The sequence below is a fragment of the Anolis sagrei genome, chromosome 1 (assembly GCF_037176765.1).
Source record: "Anolis sagrei isolate rAnoSag1 chromosome 1, rAnoSag1.mat, whole genome shotgun sequence".
Classification (NCBI taxonomy): Eukaryota; Metazoa; Chordata; class Lepidosauria; order Squamata; family Dactyloidae; genus Anolis; species Anolis sagrei.
Genome location: NC_090021.1, coordinates 280,659,874 through 280,687,289, shown reverse-complemented (window position 1 = coordinate 280,687,289; position 27,416 = coordinate 280,659,874). Strand labels below are relative to the sequence as shown.

At 37.3% G+C, this 27,416-nt stretch overlaps 1 protein-coding gene across 2 annotated transcripts in view; it reads right to left on the bottom strand.

Moving 5' to 3' along the window:
- Positions 1–557: 557 nt before the first annotated feature.
- Positions 558–27,416, bottom strand: part of FUT8 (fucosyltransferase 8) — a 109,724-nt gene continuing 82,865 nt past the window's right edge. For both annotated transcript variants that reach the window (XM_067462786.1, XM_060762854.2), the window contains 5 exons: positions 26,488–26,725; positions 9,999–10,245; positions 8,351–8,527; positions 3,690–3,840; positions 558–1,595 (listed from right to left, as the gene is read on the bottom strand). In XM_067462786.1, the coding sequence (XP_067318887.1) occupies positions 1,278–1,595; positions 3,690–3,840; positions 8,351–8,527; positions 9,999–10,245; positions 26,488–26,725 (1,131 nt within the window). In that variant the 3' untranslated portion in view covers positions 558–1,277. The remainder of the gene's footprint in view (positions 1,596–3,689; positions 3,841–8,350; positions 8,528–9,998; positions 10,246–26,487; positions 26,726–27,416) is intronic.

Below are 27,416 nucleotides of genomic sequence, written 5' to 3'. Positions count from 1 at the left end.
GTGTAAGTGAGTTTAGGGAGGGGGAGATTTTGTAATACAGTTTTATAAAATAAACTAACAGTACCAGTGCACTTATTAAGAGATGAAATATGTCCGATCAAGGAGATAAATTATGCTATATTGGTCCTATGGTATCATGTTATGCTCAGGGACATTTTAAACAATGTCTTAGTAAAAAAAAGTACAAAATTAAATCCAGAAAAAACACTTGTACCAACCGCAGCTTCTTCTATAGCAAACTTATACTGTTCTGTAAAAAAAAAAAAGAAAAAAGGAGAGGGGATAAATCCCATATGAGAAATATAACAGTCTTTTCTGCAACCACCAGTTTTTTGATATGTTACTTACACCAAACCTGCTATGCCCTAGCCCGTTTGTTGCTCTAACAAGGAATTGTAGACTGATTGACAGTCGGCTTCTTGCTTCGAAACATCAGTATTCCTATACATATAATCACAGATTATTCTCCAAGAGAAGAAATAGACGGCCTGGAAAGACATGCCCCTTTTATATTTCTTCCTAATTTTAAAATCAAATTACTTGTAGAACTCCAGCTCTTCATTTTTTTAAATTTATTTTTGTTATCAAAGACAATGTCCAGAAACAGTACTAAAGAATCATGGCATTGTTTTACAAAAGTTCCTACCAGACAATTATTTTATTGTTGGATGTACTCTTTATTAATGATGAGATGAACTAAATTGAATTTGCTAACAAAACCTCTGTAAAGAAAGGTCTAGCCTGATTTTTTAATCTGTTGGTTGAAGCATGTTCAGTGGTCAGAAAAACATTAGTTCAAGGCAAGTAAGACTCTTGCCTATCAGCAGGATTGGCATGGCTCTTCCAAAAGGTCACTGATCTTTCAAAGAGAGGCACCATGTTTTAGATTCTGCACATACAAAATATGCTTATGTCACTCAAATTACACAATGCAGCAGTGTTAAAGTCTTATTATAGTCTATTAATGGCAGAGGATTGAGCCCAATGCTCATATATGACTCATGGAAAGGACATATCCTTAAGGAGACGACTGTATAAAACAACAGATTCTCTGTTGAATGTATATCAATGTGCATGTGTGCGAGTGCATATAACAAAGGAAGTCCAGACAATGGCCCATCCAACTCTTCCAAGCTTTATATCCAGTCTGAACGATAAAGGCATTCATTTTAACAAGATGTTAAAATGCAAATTCACATCCCACCAAAGCCAACAGTTAGTATGGTTGGTTGAAAGAGCTTTAAAGTGAGTGTTGGTGTGAGTTATCCAGGTTGTCTCTATTTGTCAGCCTCCGGATATGTGGGGTACTTGACTGTCTCAATTTTCTCTTTTACTTTGTAGGAGGGATATAGGCCTGTTTTCCCCAATTTTCTATTGATGCCTTTTGAGTAACCATCCCAGTGGTTTCCAGCAACACCAATTATATCTCCAGGTTCCATAGGAATTTCGTCAGCAGTTCGGGGATGGTGAGCATAAATGGCAATCTGATTATGGGCATTCTGTCCCCCAAAATAATAGATATCATCTAAAGAGTGGAAAAAAGCAGATGCATCTGGATGTAACGTCTGCATGATTTCATAGGCAACTCGACAAACCTAAAAAAAACACAGCATAAGAAACAATAAGTAAAACATAGCCTACTGTTTGTAGATTAGCACTCACTATATAATGGTAAATATAAGAATTCCTGAAATAAGTTAATCCTTTTCAACACAAAAGAGAGAAAAGCCTGATTCTCCTATATAATGTTATTAAATATTAAATGCTCCCTACCTTTATAAAATCACTGTCCATTTCTATAGGAATATCAGATCCTATCGGTAGCTCAAAGATTCTTACTTCATTGGTACTTTGCCAGATCAAATTCAGATTTTAGTAGTCTTCTTTAGGACCTCTTCCTCAGAATTAGCCTAAGGTTTCTAGAAAACCTCTGCTCCCTGTGACTATGATTTCCCTCTGCAGCTATATTCTACAGCAGCACCAAAGCTGTCAGACTTAAGTACAAGTCATCTTGGAGCTGAAGATAAAGAAAGTCTTGGCATCAGGCCCAAGGCTTTGGATAACCGAAGAAGATTAGAATGACTAATCATCTCTTGACCTTCAGAGCAATGTGTAAAACCGTCTTGGTTTTCAGAGTTGCCACTAAATCGATTAAATGGAATATGAATAAGAAGATATCAAGACCCAAACAGAGTTGCCGTACCAAAGAGGGGAATAAAAAATGAATAGCATGCAACTGCCAAGAGACACTAAAAGAAAAATTAGCCCAATCACCACTTTTATTTCATCCCTATCCTTGGAAATGAGGTAAAGAATAGTGATAAATGTTTTAATAAAAAGGTAGGCAAATGGTAAGTAAATAAAATAAATCCTAATCTAGAGTGAACCAACATGCATCTATTTTAATAAACACAAAGCAGAGTCATTTGTCAAAAACTCAGATTTACATATTCCCTATCCATCTTCTCCCAACAAAAACACAAACTATTACTAATGCTTGTGAGAGATATTGTTATTTCAATGCAAATATAGAAAATAAATATTATTTTGGCTGCTTCAGTTTAAAGTTACAGTGCTCTGTCAACAATGATTGCAAAAAGTTTCCTATGAAGAATGAAAGGCTGTAACTTTTTAATAAGATTAATATGCATTATAGTCAATAGGGCTGTATATTTTATTATTTTAAAATTTTCTGCATAAATGTAACAGAGAAATATTTAAGCTGGCTACTTTCAGAATGTGATTCATATGTTACAAACAACACTGCATTGTTTGCTAAAACTGCTAAAAGCATTTGTTCTAGTTATTTGAAAAGTTGATATAGCCTGCAGGGGGTATATGAATCAAATATTTTTTGTATGGATACACATGTACATATATTCTTTTACTGGATTTTATAAGATATTATAAAATTTATAATGGCTTTTAGACAAATACAATAAATGATCAATAAATATTTATGATTGACATAAACATTTGCAAATAAATATTTATCCATCTATTTATTTCTGAATGTATTTACTTACTAACTTCTGTCTAAAATAATAGACAGAAGTTACTTACTTCCCCTATTTCTACTTTCCTTTTGCCAGGTATATAATGTTATTATTTTAGACAGAATAAGCAGCATTATACACTGTTGTAGTCTGTTCTTTTTAAACAATTTCAGACTTTAAAAAAGAAAACATGAATTTTCAGAATAATATAAAATACTGGCAATGGCCCCCCTGGTGGCACAGCAGGTTAAACTGCTGAACTTGCAGACCGAAAGGTTGGCAGCTTGAATCTAGGGAACAAGGTGAGCTCTCATTGTTAGCCCAAGCTTCTGCCAACTTAGAAGAAAACATGCAAATGTAAGTAGATCAGTAGGAACTGCTTCTGCAGGAAGGTAATGGCGCTCCATGCAGTCATGCTAGCCACATGACCTTGGAGGTGTCTACAGACAACACAAGCTCTTCAGCTTAGAAATGGAGATGAGCACCAACCCCCAGAGTCAGACTCAACTAGACTTAATGTCAGGGGAAAACGTATCTTTGCCTTTTTACTGGCAATTAAATGTTATATATTATTACTCCTACTGCTTATAAAAAGATAATGGGAAAAATACATCATCTATCTGTGAAACCTCCAACTTGGTGCCATTGGATAAATAATGTACAGAACTTCATTACAGTGCATTAGTAGCTTACCTGTGAAGAGAATGTGCAGACAAGGAAGTCTGCCTGAGACAAGAAATGAATATCCAGAATCACACCCCTCAGAGAGTTTTCAGTGTATCGATTATGGAGACCCGCTGACCATGATATAGAATTGTCACTTATAAATTCATAATTTGGATACCTAAAAAATGCATCATAATATCAAACATTAATTTTTAAAATTAAAATGATTCCATACCGCCCCACCCTCATTGTTGGGCACATGGCCTTTATGACATTTTTGGCAGTTTTTACTTCACTTATTTAAAATAGAAACTCAAGAATGACAATGACTGTATCATATGCTTCACTTTCAGACATTTTAATAATCAATTTAAAGTTTTTATCTACCAAGTCATTTCCTCTATCTTTCTTAAAACATTACCTATGTTTCACTGAACTTATTAAAGTCCCCAACTGATTTTAAAGGATTGCTACAAGATATGGAATTTCTCTGAACCTGGATCTTTTTCTGTTTCCTCAAATATGGATACAATGTTTCTGGCTGAATGATTAAAGTTCATTTTAACACTTTAAAACTAGTCAAATTCTTTAAATCGATCAGCAAATCTAATGAGAACATATTAAGAATGAGGAAATATACATAACATTTTGCTAAATTTCTAGTTTGAAAACTACTGGGATAAGCTGCTTATCCTTTTAAAAAAATATACTCATTACCACATTAAGCCTTAGTACTCACAGCAACTTCATTTTTTACATCATTGCAAATACAAAACTGTTTATGAACGTAATGGTGACCTATATCAATCATTATGCTTCTTCAAGCTGATCATCACATCAAATGAGGGGGACATGAGAGAAGCCTCCTTGCAGGATTGCAAGACATCCAGGCATCCCCTGGGCAACGTCTTCGTAGACGGCTGATTCTCTCACCACAGAAGCGACCAGCATGCAAGCAAGCAAGCAAAACAACCAACGGTCCTTTTCAGGACCAACCATGACAATAATCTCAATCAACATCGAAGGCATGTCAGCTGCCAAAGAGCAACTGCTCTATGAATTGTGCCGAGATAAGAAATGCGATGTGCTGTGTGTCCAAGAAACACACAGGGATGAACAACAGAAATGACCCAAAGTTCCAGGAATGGTCTTAGTAGCAGAAAGACCACATGCGCAGTATGGAAGTGCTGTCTTTGTCAAACAAGGCCTCCAAGTCAGCAGTGCCCACACCACTGAAGAAAACAACATAGAGGTTATAACAGTAGAGCTTAATAACATCACCATCACCTCTGTGTACAAGCCCCCAAATGAAGAGTTCTGCTTCTCCTCCCCCGAGAATTTTGATAGGCACCAAAGGACGGTAGTAATTGGTGACTTTAACAGCCATAGCCATGTATGGGGCTATGCCCAAGAGGATAAAAATGGAGAGGCTGTCCTCTCCTGGTCTGAACTGCACAAACTATCACTCATCCATGATAGCAAGCTCCCACCATCCTACAACAGCGGGAGATGGCGCCGAGGATATAACCCAGACCTCTTATTTGTGAGCGACAGCATCGTACAGCAATGCACCAAATCAGTGGGACCACCAATCCCAAACACACAGCACCGACCAATAGTATGCTAACTGTTCGCAACTATAAGGCCTCAGGAAGTGCGATTTAAACGAAGATTCAACTTCAGAAAGGCAGATTGGACTAAATTCTCAGACACGTTAGATGACATGATTACATCGGCCGCACCAATCCCTGAGGAATACGAGCATTTTATTGAAATCATGAAAACCTGCTCATGGGCCTCAATACCGAGAGGCTGCAGAACCAACTACCTTCAGGGCATTACTCCTGAAACAGCTGCCTTGTTGGAAAACTATTACAGGCTCCACAACGAAGACCCATTTAGTGAGCAAACCCTTCAGGCAGCGCAGAGCATTGTGTCCTCCATCTCTGAAGCCAAGAAAGAACAGTGGATCAAGCTGATCACAGAGGTTGACATGGGCAGGAGCAGCCAGAAGGCGTGGAGGTTGCTAAGACGGTTGAGCAATGACCCCTCACAAACTAATACCCATGCCAACATAAAGGCAGATCAGATAGCACACCAACTCTTGAAGAATGGAAACCCAACTTTGCCACCAAAGTAGGAAAGAAACCAATAGCCAGACAACCAGAGATTGAGAACAACAACCTTCATGAACCCTTTACATCTACTGAATTGGACATGGCTCTCAATAAATGTAAAAATGGCAAAGCAGTTGGCCTGGATGATCTACGGATGGAACAAATCAAGAACTTTGGTCCAAAAGCAAGGCGCTGGCTGCTGCAGCTGATGAACAACTGCACTGCATCCTGTCAGATTCCCAAAATCTGGAGGAAAGCAAGAGTCATCGCCATCTTGAAGCCAGTCAAGACCACAATGACCAAAAAAACTACAGACCAATCTCCCTGTTGTGCCACCTCTACAAACTTCTGGAGAGACTTATTTTGCATAGAAATACGGAAAAAATAGACCCATGTCTGATCCCACAGCAAGCTGGCTTCAGGAAAGGCAAAAGCTGCACATCGCAAGTGTTCAACCTGACTCAGCACATAGAAGATGGCTTTGAAAGACAGCAGATCACAGGAGCTGTCTTCATAGACCTGTCAGCAACCTATGATACTGTGAATCACCGCCTCCTCCTGAGAAAAATGTATAATATCACAAAGGACTACCATCTCACCCGCCTCATAGGAAACCTGCTACAAAGCAGGAGCTTTTTTGTTGAGTTCCAGGGCCAGAGAAGCAGGTGGCGGAAACAGAAGAACAGCCTGCCTCAGGGGAGCATGCTTGCTCCATCCATGTTCAACATCTACACAAATGACCAGCCACTGCCAGAAGGGACAGAGAGTATCAGCTATGCTGATGACCGTGCCATTACTGCTCAAGCAGGGAGCTTTGGGATGGTAGAACAGAAGCTTTCCGAAGCTCTAGGTGCTCTTACTGCCTATTACAGGGAAAACCAGCTGATCCCCAACCCATCTAAAACACAGACATGTGCCTTTCATCTCAAGAACAGAGAAGCATCCCGAGCTCTGAAGATCACCTGGGAAGGAACCCCACTGGAGCACTGCAGCGCACCCAAATACCTGGGAGTCACTCTGGACCGTGCTCTTACCTACTAGAAGCACTGCCTGAACATCAAGCAAAAAGTGGGTGCTAGAAACAATATCATACGAAAGCTGACTGGCACAACCTGGGGATCACAACCAGATACAGTGAAGACATCTACCCTTGCGCTGTGCTACTCTGCTGCTGAGTATGCATGCCCAGTGTGGAACACATCTCACCACACTAAAACAGTGGCTCTTAATGAGACATGCCACATTATCACGAGGTGTCTGCGCCCTACAGCACTGGAGAAATTACACTGCTTAGCCGGCATTGCACCACCTGACATCCGCCGGGAAGTAGCAGCCAATAGTGAAAGGACCAAGGCAGAGACATCTCCAGCTCACCCCCTGTTTGGGTATCAGCCAGCACGTCAACAACTTAAATCTAGAAATAGTTTTCTAAGATCTACAGAGACACTCGCTGGAACACCTCAGCAAGCAAGAGTCCAAAAGTGGCAGGCTCAAACCCAGAACCTCAACCAATGGCTGATACCAAATGAGAGACTCCCCCTGGGCACACAGTGGACTGGGCGACTTGGAAGGCGCTGAACAGACTGCACTCTGGCACCACAAGATGCAGAGCCAACCTTCAGAAAGGGGGCTACAAAATGGAATCCTCGACATGTGAGTGTGAAGAGGAGTAAACCACTGACCACCTGCTGCAATGCAACCTGAGCCCTGCCACATGCACAATGGAGGACCTTCTTGCAGCAACACCAGAGGCACTCCAAGTGGCCAGATACTGGTCAAAGGACATCTAATCAACTACCAAACTCACAAATTTTGTATTCTGTATTTTGTATTTTTGTATTTTATCTGTTTGTTTGCTTTGTTCTGTTAGAAATGTAATATAATTTACTGGTTGCTGATGACTCGATAAATAAATAAATAAATCAAATTATTATATATATATATGTGTGTGTGTGTGTGTGTGTGTAAAATAAATCAATACATTTATAATACAGCAGACATATAATATCTGAATTATTCTGACCATAAACTGTCACTGGGACACAAGCTGGAATTTTTAAGAGTTGGAACAGATTTTTTTTTTTTCCGGAGAGAGTTAACAGAGAATGATCATACTTAAGTTAAAGCAAGAAACTACTTTCATGATACTAGGAAACTACTTTGGACAACAGGTATTTCTTGAATAAGTATCTCTTTTAATAACCAGTAATAAATAGGACAAAACAGAAGAAATGTAAAAACCATCATTATAAGTGTAAACCCAGCAGATCTTCCATTTTTCTTTTTAAGCCAAATGTGGGAACTTTTCATCTCTATCAATCACGATGTGCCATCTCTCTCTATTTTCCAAAGGGGAAACAAACTGTGCATCTCTTTCTCTTGTAATATAATGTACAGAAATATGAACACAATCATCAGGACACACCTTCATTGAAAGGGAAAAGTCTTATCAAATCTATAAAACAGGAATATTCATAGTAGAATTTTTGTATACAGACAATTAATTAGATTTAAATAAAACAAACAAATGCATAAATTTATTATAGTCATTATAATGCAATATTGTCTTACTTGGATTTTGCCTCTTGCAATAATGAAGGATCATCTGTAGCCAAGTAAACTCGTTTTTTATCAATATGCATTCTACGGGAGAGAAGTTGGAAGCGCTCTTCCACATGTACCATGTATTCTTCAATAGGATGAAATGCGGCTTCTGTTCCCACTTTGTCTGTTCTACGAACATGTATACTGAAATTTTTTTTAAAAAAAGTTTTGCATTTCTCTTGTATTCTTTTGCTTTTGACAGAATAAACTTTTAAACAATTTTGAATTACTAGACATTTATTTGGAAAATTATATCTCTAGAATTATAAGCATGCCAGAAAACCACTACTGTTCTTTCCTTCAAAGCTTAACATAATGCTTAAACATTTTAGGAACTAAGTGCTAATATATTCTAGGCATACCACTGTAGAAACATGACATCATGATATTGCATATTTCTTTAAACTGCTATTGTTGAACACGGTCAACCTGACTTTCCTTTATACACACACTCATCACTTTCAAATGTAGATGCTAAATTGTACAAGGGCAGAGGGAAAGAAACAACACAACCCCTGCATAACCAATTACAAAGAAGACATTTTTTAATTCAGTTAAGGTAGGGCTATTCCTTTCATATGATATTAAAATATTAAAAATATGTTTGCTCACTGAAACATTACAAATGTAACTGGATTTTTAATTCATACGTTTCCTCAATTTAAAATATTGGTTATGACCTTCAAAATTGTAAGTGTTTTGGGTTTAGAGTATTTTAATGACTGAGTTCTCCAAAAGGGGCTGATGTCAGACATGGTGTTTTTTAGGACCACTAGGCAAATAGTGCAATTGCCCACCCAATTCCACAAGAATTATAGCGCTCTGACATTAAAGGTTTTCTAATGGTCTGTAACAAATATTTTATTTCATTGGCCCTTGCAACTGGAGTGATCAGTAGCATCATTTATTTATGTATTTATTTACTACATTTATATGCCACCCTTCTCACCACAAAGGGGACTCAGAGAGGCTTACAGAATATAATTGTTTCATGTGCTTTTAATGTTGTTTGGCACACAGCTCTGATGGTTGTTTGAGTCTTTATATATATCTTATTCTTACACAGACAAGCAGAGATAGATAGATGTGGAAATGTCCTTCCATATACTGAAAAGTCATTTATATACTTTTTACCAATTCATTCTGGTTTTAAAAATAAGTAATTGTATGGCCTAGAAGCATCCTTTTTATAGTATAATACAGTAACACAATGAGTTACTTCACAATCTGTAAACATATCATATAAAGTGTTCATATTCTCATAAACCATGAAAGATTCATTTCTTACTTTTGGAACAGATTAGATAAATTTATGAGGACAGCACCATCAATTATAAAAGTTAAATGTGCTCTCAATGCATCTATGAATTATCAGTACTAAGGGGAAACTAGGGGAAGCCTTCATATACTCCCAGCTACAAACAAAAATAACGGTATTGGAGCATTCTTTACTACTGGCTTTGAGCTATGGTCTCCCACCAGTATCTGGTGGTGTATTCTTTGAAATAATAGATCACCTCTCAGGATGTTATTTTGCTGACTCAAAAGTAAATTATATTCAATGAGTAGAACAGAGCAAGGATAGTATCCTCAGTAGCATAACAAAAGTTCTTACCCAATAACTGGATGTTTAAAACCAAGTTTCCTTGTGGCTTCCTCAATTTCCTTTTCTAACCAAGGTTGTGGACGAATCAAGTATTTGACGAACTGTGAGACCCACCACACTGCAGGATCTCCATGGACACGAATTAGACGATCAGCCAGATCCTCTGGGATAGCCAATGGCAAATATGGGGGTCGTGGGTGCAGGCTGTCAACAATTGGTAGTTCTATTACTTGAACATCTTTATCATTTGTCTCCCCTATAAAAGAATAAATCATATTACAATTAAATATTCTCAAAGAGGAATGCACCTGTCCATCTAAACAGGAGGCCATTTATACGTTTTAAAAACATGTTTGACAAATAGGATCGCAGAAATAGAACTCTTACAAAATTGCCGTAAGGACAGTCCTTTTACTTTCAGCCATACATTAAAGGCAATTCCAAGAAAATCAAATGGCAGGAAAACACATTTTTTGTAATATATATATATATATATATTATCAGAGTTAATCCAGCAAGATAAGAATATTTGTTCAAACATTCTAAAACTTGGGAGGAACTGCCAAAGAAAAGAAATGTTACAAATCCCTCAGCTATCCAAACAAGGCACATAATTTGTGACCATATACAATAACAATCCATATACATTATATAAGAATGTGACAGAACACTCAATTTATAAATAACTTCTCAAAACATTATTGAAGAAACTTACAATCCCAAAATGGTTGGGTATATTTATTATTGCCTTTAATACTGGCTTCTGATTTTCTGGCTGAGAATAACAAGAGATCAGAGGGTACTTTGAAACCCCAGCATTTCAAAGTAAGAGTATTGTCTCATAACCTTGGACCCCCACTGGAGACAAATGGACATATACAATATGAAACAAGGAAATCAACTCAGACTGGAAGCAATGTACATTAACACCAGGGTAGTAGTGTGTGCTGGATAATGGAAAAAGGCAGGGAGTTTCAGAAAAAACATCTATTTCTGTTTTATTGACTATTCTAAAGCCTTTAACTGTGTGGATCTTAATAAATTGTGGCAAGTTCTTGGTGGTATGGGCATAACAAATCACCTTATCTCTCTCCTGAGGAATCTGTGTAAGGACCAAGTAGCAACATTAAGAACTGACCATGGAACAACAGACTGGTTAAAGATTGGGAAAGGCGTACGGAAGGGTTGTATACTCTCACCCAACCTATTCAACTTGTATGCAGAACACATCATACGATATACGGGGCTTGACAAATGCAAGGATGGGGTGAAAATTGCTGAAAGAAACATTAACAACCTTTGATATACAGATGACACTACTTTGATGGCCAAAAGCGAGGAGGAGCTGAGAAGCCTTCTAATCAAGGTGAAAGAAGAAAGCGCAACAGCTGGGTTGCAGTTAAACATAAAAAACCAAGATTATGGCAACAGGAATGATTTACAACTGGGAAATAGAGGGAGAAAACATGGAGGCAGTGACAGACTTTGTATTTCTAGGTGCAAAGATTAGTGCAGCTGCAGACTGCAGCCAGGAAATCAGGAGACGCTTACTTCTTGGGAGGAGAGCAATGTCCAATCTCGATAAAATAGTGAAGAGTAGAGACATGCCACTGGCGACGAAGATCCGCATAGTTAAAGCAATGATATTCCCCATAGTAACCTATGGATGTGGGAGCTGGATCACAAGGAAGGCTGAGCGAAGGAAGATTGATGCTTTTGAACTGTGGTGCTGGAGGAAAGTTCTGAGAGTGCCTTGGGCCACAAGAAGATCCAACCAGTCCTTACTTCAGGAAATAAAGCCCGACTGCTAATTGAAGGGAAGGATAGTAGAGGCAAAGATGAAGTACTTTGGCCACATCATGAGAAGAAAGGAAAGCTTAGAGAAGACAATTATGCTGGGGAAAATGGAAGGAAAAAGGAAGAGGGGCCGACAAAGGGCAAGATGGATGGATGGGATCCTTGAAGTGACTGGATTGACCTTGAAGGAGCTGAGGGTGGTGATGGCCGACAGGGAGCTCTGGCATGGCTGGTCCATGAGGTCACGAAGAGTCGGAAATGAATGAACAAATGAACAACAAGTAGTGTGTGCATATTTGTACTTCTGTATTTATTTCAGTTTTTAAAACCACTTTCATCTCATTCCAAATGTGAGGAATTGCACTTAACAGAAAGGCTTCACAAAACGTGTGAATGAGAAAATGGACGCTCTGTAACAAGAGGACTTCCATGCTTTATTAATTATTCCAAACATAGTCTATTCCTTCCAAGCAGGAATTTAAAATACTACAGTTAAGTACATAAGCTAAGAAAACACACATACGTGTGAATTTGTACTTATTAATTTCAGCAGCACATCTTTGAATAAGTGAAAATAGATGGAAGAAACTTTGCTTATTTTAGTACACAACTAAATGTGAATGTTTGTGAGAGATCAATGCATTTCAATGGAAAATATTAACTGGCTTATTTATCTTCTTTCAGGTGTTGCTTCTATTCCAGACATCAAGAAAGAGATTGAGGTGCACCACCACACAGTCTTGGGTTAGACAACATTGTCTAATCAAGTAACTCTGACACACACTTGAAAAAATAACAATCCTTGGAAGCAGGAGAAGGAAGGTCCTGTTGGGACAGAGGGGTTTGTGCTGTGGGAAAGAGTTGATGCAGGTAGAGTGGGTATATTTATAGATAAAGGTATATGTTTCTTGAAGCACTCCTGTGTGCGTATCTTTTTCTGAAAGCCAAGGTGGAAAAAAGTAAAAGTCAATCTGAAGACCAATTTACATCATTCCTAGGCCCAGAAGCAGATGAAAGAGTCTCATTCCATTCCAAATATCCCTGCTACAGCCTTGGAGGGGGAGAAGAAACTGGATTTAATCCTCTCCCACTGTCACCCCCTCTTTTCCTTCTGAGTCATGTCTCAATTAATTGTAAGCCCGGGGGCAGGGAATGTTCTGTTGTGCTTTTACTTGTAAAGAACTATAAATAGTGCTTTACAAGTAAAAAATAACAACAAGCCCTTTTGTAGAGATGGCTCTATATCAGGTACCTTCAAACTGTGGCCCTCCAGCTGTTTGGGCCTCCGACTCCCAGAAGCCCTAGCCTACTTGTTTAGTAGTCAGGAATTCTGGTAGATGGAGGCCCAAACAGATGGAGGGCCAGAGCTTGAGGATGCCTGCTTATATAAAGATGGTGGTGGTGATGGAAGGGAAGACCAGTGAGAAAATAATAGTTGTATTTATGTGTTGTGGTGGTAGGGGCCTAAGAAAAAATTAAAGGAGTATTGCAATGGGGTGGGATAATGAAGTTTCAACCCATGTAAAACTGAGAATGTTGCCAATTTGTAGTAGTAGTAGTAGTAGTAGTAATGTAAATTGTCTAATATATGAAAAGAACAAACTCAGAGTTCATCATTGGGTTTAATAAAATTTAATGATTATGTAGTTCAATAATGTTGATTGGGGAGCTTGCAGAGGAAGTAATTTCATGACAAATTTGTGTGTGCACAGGTATCTTGTGAGTAAACAGAATGTGGATTAACACAGATATTACTGAGAACATGATTATTACCTTTCCAGCAAAAAATATACAGAGCCTAAACAGTTCAATTTCTCTCAATTCTGGGTAAAGAGTCATTTAGAAATATTAGAAAAAAACATTACAATGGAATGGAGAATTTTTATCCTAGACAAAATTATCACATCTTCCCAAAATGCCAGTATAAAAGTTCTCTGTTGAAAGGGTGATTTACTACCACACAACCATCGTTACATTTCTATGCTTAACAGACACTCTAAATAATTATATGAAAAATAGCATACTTCTGCAATCATTTATTCTTTCTTAGGATGATAATGAAAAATACTGGCCTTTCAGAAATAAAACATATTCATTATATCACATTATCATGAAAAGAAAAAGTAATTCTGAAACACTAGATGCTAGAAATGATTCATCATTTGTTGGAAATGCAGAAATGGATTTTAAATGTATTCTTTTTGTTATTAAACACTATCAATATAATTGATTTAATATAAACAGACTGACTGGTCTAATGAGTTTAGTTCTGATCTGTATTCTCCCACTGAAATAATGTCGGCTGCATCATATTTCTCACCATCACAATATCCACTGGAAATAATTGATTTGGAAGCCAAAATCTCAAAATCTATTCACTCAGTTTGAATTGACTTATAGGACAGAAATAACAAATAGCATCAAGAAAAGAAGTATGTTTAAAATGGTTGCAACCTTCTTTTTTTTACATCTTACACAAGTTTTTGAACTGGCACAGAATCATTATTTAGCTGTCCACACAAGAAGAAAATGGAAGGCAAGCTCCAGTGCCCCAAGGTACAGACCAACACTGTGAGGCATCACAACTTGCTTGGTTGTGTGGCTGAAATACAAATCCTTGAGTTGGGTTAACCTAAGTGAGAGTCTGCTGTGAACTGAGACCCCAAATCCACGCCCATATATTTCTACATATGCATCCAGTAGTTCCAAAACTATAAGGCAGGAGTGGACAAAGTATGTCAGGAATGCAACAAGTCTACTTCACTACAACAATCACCAATTGCCTCCAAACTACAGAAGCACTGGTCCACTGCAAGGCAATGTAAGGCAAAGAACCTCCATTTCAAAATGTCAGCCAAAATCCTATTGCTACACTGTGGTAACTTAAGGTTCGACAATGTGAAAATTTCAAACCCCAAACCCCTTGTATGGGCTTTTTTTTTTTTAATGACTCATTTTTGGTAATGGGGTATGATCAAGCACAAGACCACAACTCCTTCCCACTTGTATCTAAAAACCATCCAAACTGCTACAAAAATGCCCAAAATGTAATTTAGCGCTATCATTACCAGAAAATGGCCCAAAATTTAGCCTTGCTTTTTTTCTTCCTTGGGTCACAGGAAGTCTACATCTGATGAAGCAAAGCAGTACAAATGGCTGGCTCCAGTGGAAGTGTCTAGGATACAGTAGGATTTTACAGACTACTTCTTGTCCGTACGAAGTACGTTCTTTCCACCCAATCATCACCTTCATCTGTTATAGGGACTATTGAGGTCAGAGTTGGAAAATACAGGCCACTGGCTAACAACTTTGGAATCACAGAAATAATTTCTCCCCTCAATGGAGAATTTAAATATTAAAGATAAAAGGACTTTTAACTGAAAGGTTTTGATTTATGATTTTTCCATTTTTTCATTTTTAGCTTCCTTAAACGTTTTTGAGAAGGACAGGATGGAAATTTAATGAATTCATTAGTTAATTAATATATTGATTCAAAACACCCTCATGTCCCCTAGATTTAATTATGCCTGCCTCTCAGCTACTCTTTTTAAGCCATTTAAACAAAAAGGTAAATCAAAACCTCTTGAGGGATGGGGGCAAGGAGAAATGTTCATGGAACATTTGTATTAAAAATAATGTTTTTTTAAGGGCAGGGATTGGGTCTACTAGGGCCTCATGTACAGTTTACACGTTATTCACCCGTTCTCTACATCTGCTAAAGGAGCTATCAATATTTGTGGATTAATTTTCACATTCCTGCAGCAAAGTGAAATGTCCTTTGCTTAGGTAAAGCTTATGAAAAACGTGTAAAATAATTTAACTGGTGACTGCAGAAGGACAGAAAAATAGAGTTAGCACTTTTTTCCTGCAGAAATAAAGTAATAGGATCACAGAGGTTTTAAGAGTAGGACAGCACTCTTTTCCACAGAAAGAAAATAGGATCACAGGGATTAAACTGGAAGCTTAATGTTCGAAGCAGAGGTTAGGATAGCACTTACAGCATAGTTTCAGTGTGCAACTCACCAATTCTCTATTCAACCACTCAGTTATTCTCTAATCAACCAATAGGAGTGCTACAAGACAATCTCCAGTTTAAGAATAGAAACCAAGTCTTAATATACAGATTTAAAACTTGCTTGAGTTGCGGCCAAAATTGCATCCATCACAGAACTGAGTTCCCGTCTGAAGAAATTTATTCACATTAGCTTTCACATGACAGCATTAACACCAGGAAGCATTTTTCTCCTGAAGTAATTTGCCTTCCACACAACAAACTTATTTGGTTTCCTCAAAAGGTTACCTTGAAATAATTTTAGTATTCAGGGTGATGCAGCTATTTAACATCTTTTATTTACACAAAATTACTGCAATCTGCACAAATATGACAGATGCCAAGCCACATCAAGTGCTGATTTACTATGTGAAGCTACATAAACTGTAATTGTTTGTCTGTTTTGTGCAACATCACCTTTTCAGGAAACCATTCCTTTCATATTAGATAATACAGCTTCAGCTACAAGACAAAGCAACCTGAAAACCTGATATTATTTGATATTACAAATAACAAATGTTCAATTTATGAGCATTTTTCATAAATGTATGGTAATTTTAAGCAACCTTTGAAAATTCACTTACAATAATGGTAGATTACATACCTGTGACCATCTTTCTTCGAGTGGTGCTCTGTGAATTCACACATGTTTGCGCCTGCGCAGGCACCAACGGAAACTTCTCTAGTTTAAACTTTTCAAGTTTTGGCGGTAACCCCGCCCAGTCCCCGGCAGGGTATAAAAGGCACCCCGCGCACACACTCCGCAGTTCCTGTTTTTCCGCCGCAAGGCTCAATTCAGAACTTCTAGCGATGTCCACAAACCGATTTAAACACTGTACGCAGTGTTCGAGGAAGATACCGGATTCCGACAAGCACTCTCTGTGCCTCCTCTGCCTCGGAGAGGCCCACATTACTGCTTCTTGCTGGCATTGCCAGCCTTTGACGGCCCAAACTCGGAAGAACCGAGCACACCGACTACAATACTTGCTGTATCAACAGTCTTTGGCACTGTCGTTGACATCGACTTCTCGACCATTGACCTCGACAGCAGCATCGATGTCGGCCTCGACACCAGTGGTACCTTCCACTTCGGTGGCACAGACCTCAACCCACCCGAAAAAGGCAGCCAGGGCACCAGATTGGATTATTCTAATGTGATCTACATAGTAGGGCTGTCCAACCACGGAAAAATTTGTTTCTAAACTCGATTCGTTTTTTGGGGTTTTTTGCGTTTCATTATTTAAAAGAATTCCGAAATTTTCCTTTTAAAAAAGTTCGATATTTACGAAATTTCGTAAATTACAAAACAATTATGAAACAATTGCAAAACAATTACGAATCGATTTGTTAATGGCGGACGCGACCGCGCAATACGCTAAAAAACCTCCAAATGGGACAGGGGGAACTTCTGAAGCTTCCCTCTCCCTCTGTTGTTGACTGTTGGTGTGATATTTATAATTTTTTTTCACTGATTAAACAAACAACAACTATAAAACTTGCCCCAGACATGCGGAAATAACGAAACAATTTCAAAACAATAACGAAACAAATACAAAACAAATCCGAAGCAATTACGAAACGAATTTAAAAATTCGTTTCGTTTTTTAGATGCTCCTGAATGGTTCGTTATCGCTTCGTTATAAAAAAAAATAACGAATTTTTAACGAATTACGAAATTACGAAACAAAACCACCCAGCCCTACTACATAGGTATGCCCTTGAAAAGTTCTCAGAAACTGCAGTTCATACAAAGATCTGTGGTAAGGCTTCTAATGGGGGCTGACCTCAGGGAGCATACTATTCAGTTACTGAGATAGCTCCACTGGCTGCCTATATGTTTCCGAGCCCAATTCAAGGTGCTGGTTCTTACTTATAAAGCCTTATATATGCACTGGGACTGTGGCGCAGCTGGCTGGGAGTCAGCTGCATTAAGATCACTACTGACCAAAAGGTCATGAGTTCGAAGCCAGCCCGGGTCGGAGTGAGCTTCCGACCAATTTGTGTAGCTTGCTGTCAACCTTTGCAACCCCAAAGACAGTTGCATCTGTCAAGTAGAAAATTGAGGTACCACGTATGTGGGAGGCTAATTTAACTAATTTACGACGCCTTAAAATCTCCAACAAGCATGCAAAGAACGAGGAAGTACTTCATCACGGTCACAAATGGATGGTGAAGTGACAGCTCCCTTGGTGGCCAGAATACCCTCATCAAAAAGCTGGAATGTTAAGTTGCCTCTCTGTATCTGTCTATATATGTTGTGTATCTATGGCATTGAATGTTTGCCATGTATATGTACATTGTAATCCACCCTGAGTCTCCTGCGGGGTGAGAAAGGCAGAATACAAACACTGTAAATAAATAAATTTGATCCAGCTGTCTTCCTATACATACTGGGTTAAGCGTTGAGATCCTGCGGGGAGACCATTATCTTGACATGCCCCCCCCCCCCCGAAGTGTCTAAAGAAGACCAGGGAAAGCTCCTTTTCAGGGATGGCACTAACACTTTGGAACACCCCTCTGGAAGAATTAAGATCTGCCCCATCCCTGTTGAGTTTCCGGAAGGGGGTAAAGGCCTTCTTATTTAAGAAGGCTTTCAACTAAAGATAGAACCATATATCTTAGGGCTGGGATAAGAGTTAATGTTTATTGCTTTTATGTCGAAGGATTTTATCGGGGAGGTGATAATTGGTTATATCAAATATTTGATTTTAACTATGTTTTTAACTTCTGTATTGTACATTTTATATGTTGTAAGTCACCTAGGGTCCGCTTGCGAAGAAAGACGGGGTAAAAATATCTTAAATAAATAAATAAATATGCAAAGATTATATGCACATGATGGAGAATATGTTCCACCAGGAATTGTCAAAGTATGATCTGTCCAAACCTTTTCTTCATTCAAAGCTCCTGACTTGCCCCCCACCCCCAACAAAAAATCTGAAAAAAGCTCAACTGCTACTCACCCCATGTTGGACATTGTAACTAGAATAATATTTTGGTTCTCATACTGGATCATAAATCACATGGTGCTGTCTCCTACAGGGCAAAAAAATGGTCTCTATCATCAGTCACAGTTGCCCATCCCTGGGTTACAGGGATTATTTTTTATATTATGGTCAGGTTTGTAGCAAAAATAGCAGCATGCAAAATCTAGGAAATACTTGCGCGACCAGAAGGCTTTTCTCTTCTAACATAGAATTTATATTGGAGTAGAATATAATTGTTTTTAGAATGCACTCAGTTGTTTGCTCCATTACCCATGCCTAGTAGAGTGCTTTATTGTCATCGTCCCCTCTAGCAAAAACGCATTTGTTCCAAGTATTCCTCCATAAGATCCATTTTTACTACTAGAGCTTTCCTTTCACAGGAATGCCTCCAACTTTATGTTGTAGATGAAAAATAGATCGCAAGGATGTCTCCAAACACCACCAGTTCAGGGAACCACTGATACAGAACAGAAATATACAAACTTAATTCTTCTGTCACAGGGCTAGAAATACTATGCTTTTCCATAGTCAAAGACAGTATAATACAGCAAAATTGTTGTGGTACACACATTCAAACCACAACTTTTTCAGGTAAAACAAATTTTACAAATTGTTTATGTGCTTCAAAATTCCACAAAACCTCTTCGAAGAGGCAACATTAGAAAAAAGAAGTGAGTGAGCACACTACAAGTGAAAGGGGGCTCTATTAATAATGTAAGCTTTATCCATCTTAAAAACTACCATTCACTTCCAGTTTTGGAACTCAGGTTATATCACTGTAAAACAAATGGTTTAGAAACATTTATAAATACATTATTTATGCTTTACAAAATTTCTCTACAAGAAGTGCCCCAAAAGGTCTAACAACAATAGTAACAATTTGAATCTAGATGACAGTCACTAAAATGAAACCACTATTTTTTATGAAAATCTAAAGATAGTCAGCATTCTAGAATTTGGGAGACAGAGAGCTAGAAATGGATTCTGCAGACAGTCTAGATCAAAGGTAGACAATATCACGACCAAAGAAGTATTGGCCAACAATTCCTATATCCTCATCTTGGCCAATATTCAGAGATTATAGAATTATGCTTCAAAACACCTTGAGGACACCAAACAGACCTAAATCACATAAACAAAAACAAAAACACCAAATACAGTATGAAACCTGTATTCACAAGGGATATATTTCTGGACTCCAGATTAATATGCAAAACTGCAGAGAATAGCAAATCCTATTGAAATGAAGAACTTCTGGTGCACGAATAACACAAAGTCACACTAGAGGACCTAGAAAATATGTAGAAGCCGCATATTGTGTCAGACATAGACAAACGAAACTGTGGATATCGATTCCACAGATATTGGGTCATACTATATATCTTTATTTGCCGTTACGTGTGCCTTCTTTGTGTGGAACAAGCTTTACATATTTTACTTAAATGAAGAGTTAGCAACCCTGAGTTTCATGTTCACTTTTCAAATAGGAGTGCTGTCGTAATATTAAAGTTTCAGTCTTATCCCTAAAATCAATTCACTTGTTTTTTGCAACTGTCCTTAGAATATATGATACTCAGTTTAATGGAACTAAAGAGAAGAGGCAACAGAGTGTCAAATATATTGTACTTTGTTTCATGAAGAATATGTGTAGTGTGAGCCCACTGGCTGAAATTTAGATTAGAAAACAACAAGCCAGCAGTTCTATGTTGTACATATATCAAAAACTAAATAGGCAATAATATGTTGCTATTTATTAATCTATTTAATTAATTTATAGGCTGCCTTTCTGCAGGGTTATACAAATCAGTACTGGAAGACAAATACTTTAATATTTCTAGTCAATATTCACATACTGGTTCACTTATTCAAACACTGGTAGATGCTCATTAATACAAAACTGTCTTATTTTTTTAGACATGATCATCAGATTCCTCTCACAGTGATCCATGGTACTTGCAGCTTCCTTCCCCATCTCTCAGTCTTCATATTCAGCTTGGGCATATCATGTGAAATTCACATGAACTTTACATGAATTCTTTGCCAGAGGTGTACAATGGGAAAATAGCTAATTTATTAAGGACTGAAGGATTACTGTCAAATACCTTATTAGAATTCATGCAATTTCGCCCTTAATATTAGAAGTGATTTAATTAGCCTCTGAAATACACACAAATGGCTAATGGATAAATAGAAAAGACAGCAACAATGGTGCTTAAAAATAAAAATCCTCTTAGTTCACAGATAAATCTCTTAATTATTTTCACACTAGGTAACTATATAAATTGTTTTAGCCATCACAGGCTTTGAACATATTACAATAATTACTAATCAAAATTAATTAAAGTTTTCCAACAGGGACAGTTCAGTTCATTAATATAAAGATAAATGCACAACATTACACTCTGCTTGATAGGAATGATTTAGTAACTGTTCTTTAATGTCATTGACTGCTAGTTATTACAATGAAAGAGCATGCATGAGGAAAAGAAATGCTCTACATGTATTGAAAGTCCAGAAATTGAAACTTCAGAAATATTTTGCTTTACATAATTCCTAGAATGAGCATTTTGTTAACACAGTAAATGCAAGTGGAAAACTAGTACAATAAACATTCCCTTGTGTTACATTACTACTGTAGGAAAGATTTATTACTTTAAGAAAAAAGGAAGAAGTTAATATATTTGAACGCAAATATAGCATTTTCAGAAAGCAGATATATTCTATCGTTTTTCAAAGAAAAACACAAATTTTTCTTTCCCAAACAGATAATGATGATGACGAGAACGACGTTGATAATAATAATAATTTTAGAGGTAGATGCAACATAATACATAAAATAATTGTTCTTCATTGAAACTGCGAGCCAGAAAGGGGGTGGAATTGGATAAAGGGATGTTGCCAGTCATAATTTTCTTAAAAGCTGAGCCTGCACCTTATAATATATTTACAATGAAATAAAAAAGTGAAAAGTACTGTGTAGAATTAAGAGCACAGTCCTGTAAATGAAAAGACATGCAGCTACAGAAACTGAATGCTACGGAAGAAGCTGCACTATATTGGTGAAATGAGTGGATAGCTGTCATTAAAACAGTCAACTGGTATAAAAATGCTGGTGAGACCAATTTGATACTTTTATAATCCTAACCTCATCTCAGTGATGGGAAAACCTGATGAAACGTGATGGTGAAGCTTACAGAAGGAAAATTCTTCTCTTTTAACTCCAGAGAAAGGAGAAACTTTCAAAAATCATTTTCAGTTTCCCAAGCACTTCACCAAAACAGTTTACAATATTGTAATTTGAATACTTTTTTTTGTTTTGAGTTTTTTACACGACAGCCTTTCACATAGAAGGCTATAGTATTTCCTTTCAATCTTCTCGTTTCCAGGGTAAGCTACACTATATAACAAAATCTGAAAATAAATCTGTTCCTGGTTTGAAAGTGTTATTTCTTGCTTAATTGTGAAGTACTTGTTTTGGAAGTAGTTGTTATATTCCAGAAACTTTGTTTTTGTGGCTGCCACAAACTTTGTTGAATTGGTTGAGAGTCAATGAGATATTCATTGTAAAACTATAGCAAAATGTCTTGTGAGATGTTCCGCAAAAACAAAGATTTTGCAGTTTAATAGATTTTTCCATGTTTTAATAATATAACTAATTAGGAAATGACATTTCTAACCCAGGAACATTGCATTACACTCAACCCATATAGCTATGAACAAAACTCAGCTGCCTCAAGGTTTGGGTTCCAGCATCTCAATTCCACTCCATCAATTTAGAAATATAAGGACAGGAAGCAGTGGAAAGAGGCTTAAATTTTATAAATTTTAGAAATACAACTGCCTGACATGATGGAATGACTTGATTTCTTCCATATTATTTTTTTTTACAAACCCAAATGCAACAAGTTCAGCTATTTCCAAGGTGGACAGGGTCATATTGTATATTCCCACTGTGTAAATATGCATGGGGTTTGTTTGTTTGTTTTTTTAAAAAACAAAAACAAAAACAAAGAGTTTCTGAAAAAAAATAGGAAATTTCAATTCAGAACTGGCATGACTGAAATCATGAAGCTCAGATCTACATTTTGCAGATCACCGGGGGCTCATTCTTGAAATATAATGCTGCATCTCCTCCTTTCCTGTTTAACCAATTTCTCTGAAATAATACCCCTATGTCATTGCATACCTATCATGAGACTCATCCTATCAGGTTTCAGTGATGCCTATTATATCATAATAGCTTTGCCATGTTAAGAGTATAGGTTCATCTTATTTACTTCCTATGTTCTATGTATTCATTTAGAGACATAAGATCATGGGTTATTCCCCATAGTTTCTTGTTTGAGAGATTTTTCCCTTTCCACCTTTTTCCTTTTTCCCCTTTCCCTTTCCCCCTTTGAGTTCTTGTGCTGTTTATCTGGTTCTCTATATAAGATTCAGCCTATTATTTCCAGTACATGGTGAACTACTCTCCTCAAGAATGTTGTCTCCCTCGCCCACATGACTCAGTTTAAAGCCCTCCTGATCAGATCTGTGAGACTCTTAGCAAAAACATTCCTGCCAACTGCTGTGAGGTGCAAATCATCACATATAGCAAACAAGTGATCTTCTTTCCACCTGCACAGTTTACAGCTTCCAATTAAAGATTAGAAAAAAAATGATAGACTGTGATATTTTGTTTGAACACATCTCTTACAAGGTTACTGTATCAGCTGAAAATGTTCTGGTTAACCACAGGGTGCCCTAGAAACCCAATTAATCTCCTGACTGATTAATTATAACTACATTACACTATGAACTGATGAAACCAATCTAACAAAAAAAAGGTAAAATACATAAAAGTCACCTTAATGTCACTTCTACTGAATAATAAACCAAGTGAGAGATGCTATATAAGAATCAAACTGATCCTTTTAAAGAGAGAAATAATTCCAGTGTACAAGCACAGCATATTTTTGGTTACAATATCAATTTTATATTGTGTTCAGTTCAACATACTCCCAAGTTTTAGCTGACAAGAGAGTAGTCAGGTGACATTTTGCTTGCATGACAACCAACATCTGCTGAAATCTATATACAGCACTTTTTCTGGAAATGTACAGTAAAATGAATTTAACCAATTTGGAACAGCATAAACAATTAAATTACTCTAAAAAGCTAAACAATATTGCAAACAATTAACAAATTAAAAGACATATTACAACATTTAAGACAGTTTAAAATGAATAAAAACATGTGTATAAGAAGGTGCTCCTATAATCAATCAGGCTCCAAAAGCTTTCACGAACAACCATGCTTTTATTTGAAGTCGAAACAGGAGCAATGCTGGCAGCAATGTTGGACACGTAATGGAAGGTGCTTCACAACTGAGGTGCCAACGCAGAGAATGCCTGTTCTATGTCCTCTGACTCATGGGAAACAGAGAAGAGCCCTTCCAGCAAACCACAAACCACAGGCAGATGAATATAAAGAGATATATAGTTTCAGGTATCAAGGTCCTACCCAGTTTAGGGCTTTAAAAGTCATTAACAGTTCCTTGAATTCAGACCAGAGAGAAATGGCAACTAGCTCAATTCCTTTAGCCACTTAATTCTGCACTGACCGCAGTTTCCAAATTGTTTTGAAAGGTAGCCCCATGGGCAATGCATTGCAATAATCTAATTGGGAAGTTGCCTGTGCATGGATTATTGTGTCCGTATTATCCCTACCCAGGAAAGACTATATCTGGCAAACCAGTCTTTGGTCCCTTTATGGACAAAAGTGCAGGATATAAATACGGTTAAACAAATGAAAGAAATATACAGTGCTCAGTCACTATCATGAGGGACATGCTCTTGGACTATGTATCCAGGAAATATGCCGTTTATGTGATGTCCACCAACTTTAAGATACTTTTAAAACTAACCTCATACAGACAGAACATGTATCAATTACTTTCACATGGGATGATGCCCTTCATTGGGAAGATCCTATTCTAACAATGGGAGCCAAACCAAACCTGAAACCGAACCTGAAAATTGGTTCAGAGGATTAATTCAGAGAATCTGAGCTGCACTCATTTCTAAAATGCCTCAGATGGCTTGAACCTAAACGGAAACTCTATGAACTAGTAACTCATTTAAGTAAATTTGCAAAAAATCAAAGTTTTTTCCACAATCATGATGGATAAGAACAAAAATATGTGTTTTCTGAAAATGTTCTCTGCTTTTTCTACCAAGGACAGAAATTCTAGAAGTTTTCTATTAATGATGAGATATGCAATGCAACTGATCTTCATTCAAACTTTTGCCTATTCAGCTTATAACCATGAGTTACTCCTCAAACAAAAATTCCTAGAAGTGGAGAAAAATGGCTACTAATTAGATCTATTATTCTTTGAATGTTCTTCAGCAAGATTCATTTCTATAATAATAAAATGTTCTTCATTGTAAGAAGAGTAAGGCTTTCACGAAGTCTTACAAAACTTTTACTGCATGTTTTCCACCAGAGGAATGCTGGTTTTTAAAAACTGCTTATACAAAAGCAAATCTCTACAATTGTTTTTCAGTGCTATAAGCTGCATTTAGAAAGATTAACTTTTGGATCTTAGCCAACATGTCCAAACATATTTAGTTTGATAAAGAATGACAATTGAGGACGATGCTAAATATTGTGGAGAATAAGACACACCGTAAAGTCCTAAAAATTAAGCCAAAGTATTCAGGAACATGTCTCTGATATGAACAAATATACTATTAGCAGCTTTGAATCTTATTACTGAGAGAGAAGATGTTTAAAAGGTTAAAAGAACCAAATCAATAAAGGAAGAGGGAAATTTTCGTTCTGTTAATTTGTAAGCTTCCCATGTTTTTCTGATGAATCAGAAGTCAACTACTGCACTACACAGATCTTCAATCAAATATCATAAAACTCAACATAAAGATAGTTTTTATTATCCCAATTATTTAGATAACCCATTCCCTCCTCATCCAATGCCCTTTGAAAGATATTGGAGACAGCCTTTAAAAAGTGGCATAAAGCAAAGAGGTAACAATCAGGAATGCCTCTTAACAATCCTGGTTAGAAAAGAGCAAAAATATTTTTTTCCAGAGAAGCACTGTAATGTCAACAAAAAAGCAGGGTAAAGGTTTAGTAAATGCCAGTTTTTCTAAGAACATTCACATTAAGGAGTTGACTGGTAGCCATGAGACCAAATGTGCCTTATTTGCACATATCATTTATGCAGTTACCTTGTCTGAGCACATTTTTACATAAACTAATTTGGCTTCAGAGGGTTTGTTAAAATGTTGCAGATTTGTGGAATGACAGCAAATTAAGAACGACTACTATAACCTGATTTTCTCAGTTTTCTTTAATATTTGTAAAATAGATTTCGCATCAGCTCGAAGAACTCATTGTTACACTGCTTGTTACAAGTGGAGCAATCTGGGGAAGAAATATGCATTTCATATTCCTATGAGAGAGAGAGATAGATAGATAGATAGATAGATAGATAGATAGACAGATATTTCTATTTCTTTAATAGTAAAAAAAATCCTATCCTTCTGTCCACAATGGATAGGCATATTATTTGGAATTTTAACTCAAGTCAACATACTTCTTTTTCACATTTCTACTATGCAAAAGGGGGGTGGGGATAGCTGAGTAATTCACCAAGACTTACCTGACCAGTGCCCAGTAGTACTTCCTGATCTGTCTGTACAGGTCTCACTCACTGGCCTAAAAACTGTTTCCCATCCTCCAGTAGCGTAGCGCCAGTTCTGAGACTCCAAAATTAGCGTCCTTTGTGTGCCATATGCAATCATGAAACAGTAGACTACATGATGAAGTTGGCAACCATAACCACAGCCTTTGTTGATGTTACAAACTAGTTTCTTAGCTTTGCTACAATCCTTGGGGTTCTATGGAGAATAAAGAGAGAAACAAAAGAAATGTTTTTCCCCTCTCAGAACAAATGAGAATGGTCATGAAGCAATTAATTAAGTGAAGGAGAGCATCACTTTAGAGCAACAAATACATTTGAAAGAGTTCTTAGAAATGAAAAAAGTACTTTAAGGAACACCTGATTAATAGACTATACTGTTTCAGCTTTTGATACAATTTAATCAGAGTTGGAAAGGGGCTTTTTGGACACTTCCAGGATCTCTCATTCACTATTATGAGGAACAACTGATTGAGGATTCTGCAAACTTTAGTCCAAAGAAAAAAAATTCCCAAGGAAATAAAATAGAATTCTGATGTTGACTAAGGATCTCATCACATTAAGGCTGGGATGTGCCATGCATTGTGGCAAATCTGGCAGGAGGAAGGGAAAATCTGTTGCCCTGTACGCCTTCTCTCTCATTGGGGGGGGGGGGGAGGGGAGAGAGCATTGCCGCCCAGATTCACCCCATTGTTTCCTATGCAACACAGGAAGCCTCCCATGTTGCTACTGCAGCCTCCTGCAATTCTTCCACTTCACTTGAGGCAGTCTCGCCGGAAGTAGATCAACGTTGTGCAATGGAAGCCGGCAGGCTCTGTGCCTCAAATAAAGTGGAAGAGTTGTAGGATGAGGAATTTTACCCATCTGATGTGGTCAATGTTGTCTGCAAT